The sequence below is a fragment of the Hippocampus comes genome, unplaced genomic scaffold, assembly GCF_001891065.2.
Source record: "Hippocampus comes isolate QL1 unplaced genomic scaffold, H_comes_QL1_v1.1 scaffold31, whole genome shotgun sequence".
NCBI classification, from domain to species: Eukaryota; Metazoa; Chordata; class Actinopteri; order Syngnathiformes; family Syngnathidae; genus Hippocampus; species Hippocampus comes.
The window spans coordinates 457,322-463,753 of NW_017806069.1; the positions used below are offsets into that span (position 1 = coordinate 457,322).

General features: G+C 47.1%; 1 protein-coding gene across 1 annotated transcript; it reads left to right on the top strand.

Moving 5' to 3' along the window:
* Positions 1-1,427: 1,427 nt before the first annotated feature.
* Positions 1,428-6,411, top strand: LOC109530214 (glucagon receptor-like). The gene is made up of 14 exons (XM_019893807.1): positions 1,428-1,584; positions 2,031-2,095; positions 2,556-2,658; positions 2,809-2,919; positions 3,230-3,351; positions 3,682-3,788; positions 4,149-4,305; positions 4,564-4,723; positions 4,884-4,944; positions 5,024-5,093; positions 5,173-5,264; positions 5,360-5,498; positions 5,605-5,646; positions 5,961-6,411. The coding sequence occupies exons 2-14, from the start codon at positions 2,036-2,038 to the stop codon at positions 6,030-6,032; spliced, it is 1,296 nt and encodes a 431-aa protein (XP_019749366.1). The 5' UTR covers positions 1,428-1,584; positions 2,031-2,035; the 3' UTR covers positions 6,033-6,411.
* The last annotated feature ends 21 nt before the right edge of the window (positions 6,412-6,432 follow it).

Here is a 6,432-nt window from a genome sequence, read left to right on the forward strand (position 1 = left end):
AAAAAAAAAAAGGCCAACCGGTGATTCTGTGAGTCGTGACTATCCATACCATAATTGAGATTGCAGCTTTCCTCCTGCCTTGGAATGTCATCAAAGTGCCGCTGGTTGTGTCCACTGTGTGTGTAATTACAGATATGCTTTATAATTTTCATGAATAAATGAAGGATTTGCAAAGCGTGGTGTCTGCAAGTAGTTTGCGGCCAGCAGGTGACGGTGGCGCCACCTTTTGAGCACGGATTGCCAACCAGCGGGAGACCATCAGGTGGGCACCGGGAAATGATCCAACTCCACTTAATTGGTCTAAAAATGATGTGTGGCTTTCATCATTCCTGCCGGCATACCGGCTTTGAGTGGGCCACGTTTCACATTGGGTGAGAACATTTGAGGTCATCATGTTTGCTTGCTCTTGTGCTCTAAGATGTTTCCAATGTAAAATACGTGCCTTGGAAAACAGGCTTCGAGGATGCCGTGCAAATGAAGCGTCATGGTGCCTGCTCAGATTTACTCCTTTCATTTCATCCTCGATGGGCGGGCGGCCACTCCAGAGACTCGAGTGCTTGTGTCCAAACCTTTAAAAGTCCCATTTCAAAGCGGGAACCATCTTAAGGCTAGTGGATGAGTCATGACCGACTACTGAATCTGAAATGTTTACTTTGTCCATCGTTTCCACACAACCTGATTGTCAGAAATAGCTTGCATTTATTTGAAGAAGATGCACGCCATGCGTTAGTTGTTGCTATGGGTTATTGTTACATCCTTTCCTCACTACACGTTGTTTTCTTGCCATTCACAGCGGGGCTGAGAAGGCGACGAAGAAACAGGCCTTGCCAAATTGTCGAGAGAATTTGGAAACCACGTGCGGGCCAGTCGCGATGTGATTCTCAACATTAGCGCAACAAGTGCATTTCCATGTGAATTTGAACTGGATGCGGGTCAAGCACAACCCGAGTGGGAACATGAAATCTTGCAGGTAAAAAATAAATACACAAACAGCCTCGGGGAAGCTGCGCTCACGCCCGTTTCATTACTCCCAGCGTGTCTGGCAATTGGTGACAGAAAGCAGGGCAAGAAAGTCGGCTCCTCTTTTGCGCCGGTTCATTTGATCAATCCAAACATGGATGTGACCGAAAATCTGGATCACTCAAATGACTCCCCGCGACGACAATGACGTGGGGCATCCGTCGCACTAAAGATGGGGGCATCCAGACGCCTGCAACCATCCTCCTCTCTCTCGCTCACACACGCACGCGCGCGCGCACACACTCACACACACACACGGGTAAAAAATAAATAAATAGCGTGTGCCATACGAATGCGCTGGGGGGGGGACAATCACATGGAGGGCGTGTAACCTCCACCCGGTCAAGGCGTAGGGCGGCATGCTGCACTAAAAAGACGCACATTTACCTTTCTGACGATTAGAAGGAGGTGGCTTGCCTCTTTTCACCTGGGGGGGGGGGGGGAGTGACTGCCGCCACATTTTTCGAAAAGGAATGTAAGGAGTGAGTTCCGCGCGCAGGTACAGTGTGACGACCAAGAGCACGGCACGGAAAGTTTCCAGGCTACGCTCCGCTGCATTTATCTGTAAGTGTGCTCTTTTCTTTTCTTCTTTTTTCCCCCCTGTAAACGCCCCCGCGGGCATGTGACATCGATCTGACATCAATTTGATGTTGATGTCACATTGATGCTCGATTGACATCAGATGCCCAGTGGGGATTAACTTGAAACAAAATGTCACTCACACTCTTTTGCTTCATCCGCGGTCACGTAATTACAGTGACTACCTCGAGTCTAAGTTCCATGAGAGAAGAGAGATGCTCATAGTGTGTCAGTGCATGTCGAACGAACAGCTTCTCAAATCAAGATTGAAGAACATGCAGTCATGTAGTTGCTTTATGAATAGAATCACCTCCGGTGAAAGTGAAGGACTCATTCTAAAATGTCATGAAGTTGCCTCTTGAAAATGACGCAATGGCGTGTTCATGTCTGGAAGTAAATACTTCAAATTTGTGCTTTCCCCTTGTTCTCAGTCACAATGGCTACAACAGGAGACATGATGGCATTGATTTGTCTGCTCCTTGTCAAACTGCCCATGGTTAGTTTGTTTCCCCTCTTTTTTTGTGTGTGTGTGTGTGTGTGTGAGATGTCAAAAAGTGAGTGTTTATTTTTTTTTTAATTGGGATGAGTGCTAATAATAGCAGATTTAATTGGCTGGCCAATTAATCGGTTGGTTCCTTGTGTAAATTGGAATAAGTGGTCAGAATCAAATTGGAGATATCTCAAACTGGAGTTACAGACACCTGCAATTTATTTGCCAATATCCATAATTTGCATATTGCAAATCTTTGAAATGAATATTGTGGATTGGGAGGCGATTAGAAGACCGGAAGAGTATATACTTGAGAATGCTAAGAGTGCTTTCCGCGACACGCCGTCTCCTGTCACTCGGAATTACGCGTGGATGGATGAGTCAAGCATGAAATGTTGGAATCAAGATGCAGCGAGTCCTACCTGTTGGTGGTGATGGCGGACGGGGCTGTTTGTTATAATTACAGATTGACACGGCCAGCGGGAAGGTGTTAGAGGAAACGTTTCACAAGTGGGTGCAGTATAAGGATGACTGTATCAGGATGATTGAAAATGAGCCGCCGCCTCAAGGTACGGAAACCTCTGGCATATCTTGCAATCAGAGACCATATTGAGCGAGGCAAATGTCACTCGCTGTGATTCACACACACACACGAAAAAGAAAACAACTCTGAATAGAGCGCAAATGAAGCTTCTCTCTCACCCTTTTGCCTTTTGCAGATGGCTTGTTTTGCAACCGAACGTTTGATAGATACGCCTGCTGGCCAGATACTCCTGCTGGCGCTCTCGTCAACATCTCCTGTCCTTTCTACCTGCCCTGGTATGATCAAGGTAAAACAGTCTGAAATATTTGTTTGTGCAAAGGCTGAAACAATTCATCGATCGGGTCATGTCTTGGTATTTATTTTTAAATGGTACCACAACTGGAGAAACGCTGAGCATCAATATCTGAGATGCATACTGGCATTTCATGACAGGGTTGTTGTTTTTTTTTTCCTTCCCGGTACTCTCGTCTGCCCGTGGCACTAACCTGGAGTCAAATCTGCTCGGCTGCTGCTCATTAACAACATGCAGTAAATCAACAATAAGTGTCAGGAAGCAAACTCCCCCTTTTTCTGTTTTTTTTTTTTTTTTCATCCAGTGTCACACGGCGTGGTGCTCCGGCGGTGCGGCACAGACGGCCTTTGGGGGCACGACGAGAGCGGCCACGTGTGGAGGGATAAGTCCCAGTGTGAAGAGGAAGAAGAGGTCACATATCAGGAGGTAGGATGCCCAAATGAGCCTCGATCGCCCAGGTGAGGTGGTGCCTTGAGATGGAAGTTGAAGAAAGTCCCAGGACCACGCTCTCGAAACATTCGTATCTCCAGGGCCGGGGCTACAGTACGTGGGGGGCGGGGGCAGAGGTGGCCATTAACTGAGAGAACAAAATTTGAATTAGGCGTGCTGGAGCCTGACCCAGCTGTCATCGGGCAGTAGACGGGGGACACCTTGAACTGCAATGGAGTCTGTCTCCCAATTTTTATTGGGGCTAAGTCATTTTGGCACGCCCCGCATGCCGCTCTGCTCACTCGGATTTGTGCGCATGTCTTTCAGATGTGGCTCAAAAAGATGATGGTGAGCTTCAGGACGTTGTACACGGTGGGCTATTCCCTGTCCCTCCTCACTCTCGTTACCGCTCTCGTCATTCTGCTGAGCTTGAGGTAAACAACCAAACGCATTTCCAGACACGGCCTTAATGTTTGCTCTTTATTTATGGATAGTGTATGGAGACTACTTTACAGCGAGTAGACTTAGGAGTCCTTCTCTGATCCCGGCACTAGATTGCTTCGTATTCTTGGAAACTTGAACATCTTTGTTTTTCTTGTGATACAGCCGGCACTTAAGACCGAAGAGCATTGAGAGCAGCGCGTCATAATCATAGCCTGAGTTGTTTTCAGGCTTAGTGGTTACCCATTTTCTGCCCAAAATTGGACAGCATTGCACGTCTTTGTCGGCGGATAATTATTTTGTAGATTATGGCGGATGACTGCGAAAAATGGGCTTTGTTTGTTCTTGGAAAGGAAACTGCATTGCACACGGAACTACATCCACGCCAACCTCTTCCTGTCCTTCATCCTGCGAGCCGCGTCCGTCATTGTTAAGGACACCATGCTGGAGCGCCACTGGGGACGCGAGATCATGAAACCGGCCGACGTGAGCGAGATGCTCGGCCATCAGGTGCGTTTGGCGTCTCGTCGTGGCCGTAAGGGTCACGTTTGAAGGGGGGTTCAGATTCGATGTGTCAAATGGCGGGCGGCTTGAAACTGAAACCGTCCACGCCGTGATTGTGTGTGTTTTATTTTGGGATAGTGTTGAAACAGCACTGAGAACTGTCTGCCTGCCCACCACGTTTCAAGAATTTCCCGGCGCATCCTGAAAAATGAGTATGACTTTGGACCGGAATGTTCCGTGATATGTGGCTTTCTGTGTCCCCAGGCTGCTATTGGCTGCAGGATAGCGCAGGTTCTGATGCAGTACTGTGTGCTCGCCAACCACTACTGGTTCTTTGGAGAGGCCATTTATTTGTACTCTGTGCTGATTGCGTCGGTGTTGATCGACAGTCACAAATACTTGCTGTACATTTGTCTCGGCTGGGGTAAGCTTAAGAGAGGCTGATTACTTTGTCGACGATATAATGATTTAATCAGAGACTAGCAAATGCAGGCCCTGGCAATGCAATGAGCACATTCATTGCTCGTGCATTCATTCTTGAAGTGCTGTGCTTCAGATCGTTCCGCATGCTGTCGTTGTCTTAGGAACCCCTCTTCTCTTTGTGATTCCCTGGGTAGTGATGAAGATCCTGAAAGAAAACAAAGAGTGAGTGTGTCCGGTAGGCCGCTTTGAACCCTCGTGATCCCAAAGAGAGCGGATGGGAATAATCCTTCTTTCCTCCCAGATGTTGGGCTGTCAATGAGAACATGAACTACTGGTGGATCATTCGTTCGCCCATTCTTTTTGCTTCGCTCGTAAGTATGATATTTGGGACACACCGACCCTCGTGTCGCGCAAAAGTCAAAGTGGTGTTTTTTTGCGCACAAACTACAGATCAACTTTCTGATATTCGTGAAGATTCTGAAGGTGATTCTAGCCAAACTACGAGCCAACAACCAGAGTGACTATTCCGGTTACAAATGTCGGCAAGTCGCCACGCATTCAATTCGCGTAAACTGAAGATAACACGGAAAATGAACCTCATGCTGAGTTTGAATTGAGCTGCTGTTGGTTTTGCTAGGCTGGCCAAGGCGACGCTGACGCTGATGCCCCTCTTTGGCATTCACGAGGTCATCTTCATCTTTGTGACGGATGAGCAAACCACAGGGGCTCTGCGCTACCTGAAAGTTTTCTTCTCGCTGTTTCTAAATTCCTTTCAGGTGGGCTGAACACGATCACCGCGGCTGCTTGTTACTTGATCAATATACCTGTCCACACAGTGTTAGCGTCAAACAGTGCATTTCTTAATTAGCGGTCATTTTGCAGGGTTTTCTGGTGGCGGTTCTCTACTGCTATGCAAACAAAGAGGTTAGTTTTTTTTCATTACTGCCCATTTATTTTACAAATATATATATATATATATATTTTTTAGCCCATATATAGTAGTCACATTCCAGTATTTCAAATGAGACTTGTTTGTACTTGTTAATGTCTAAAAAACATCCAGACTTTCCATCTTGCGGCGACCTAATGCAGCCCAGCTCCTGAAGAGTGAGGGAAGAGGCGATGTTTCATGGCATTTCTCAGACAGTTCAAGTGTTTAAGAAAGTGAATTGGTTTGTTCACAAACAACATATATTTCCGTGAAAAGCAGCACCACTTTCTTTGACTTTTGTGAACAGGTGAGAACAGAGTTGAAGAGGAAACTGCGCAGCTGGACGACAGAAACGCGACTTGTGTGCTGTGGACAGTGACTAGCCGGTGGTGAAACCCACACTTTTTCAATTGCCACAGTGCCAGAGCATAACAGGTCCTTGGGCATCACAGGGAGGCCGATGGCTGATGCCTCGCCCACCCCCGACAGTTCTCTGCTTTTTCAACGTCAGATTCAGGGAGCTGACCAGTGTGACGAGGCCTCACCGCTCCAGTTTCCAGCAGCGATAACGGGCAACGCCATCCTGCAGCGTGCAGATGGCGACGACACTCTGGCGATGTCATCAGCAGGGATGCATGTGTCATTCCAAATTCATTTTCAAGACCCCGTGGAGTTACTTCCACATGTTGTTGATATCGAGTCGGACTGAACACTGGATTTATTGTTCATTTGAAATTACAGGTACAGTGTGATATCTTTTTTTTTTTTTTTTTTTTGTG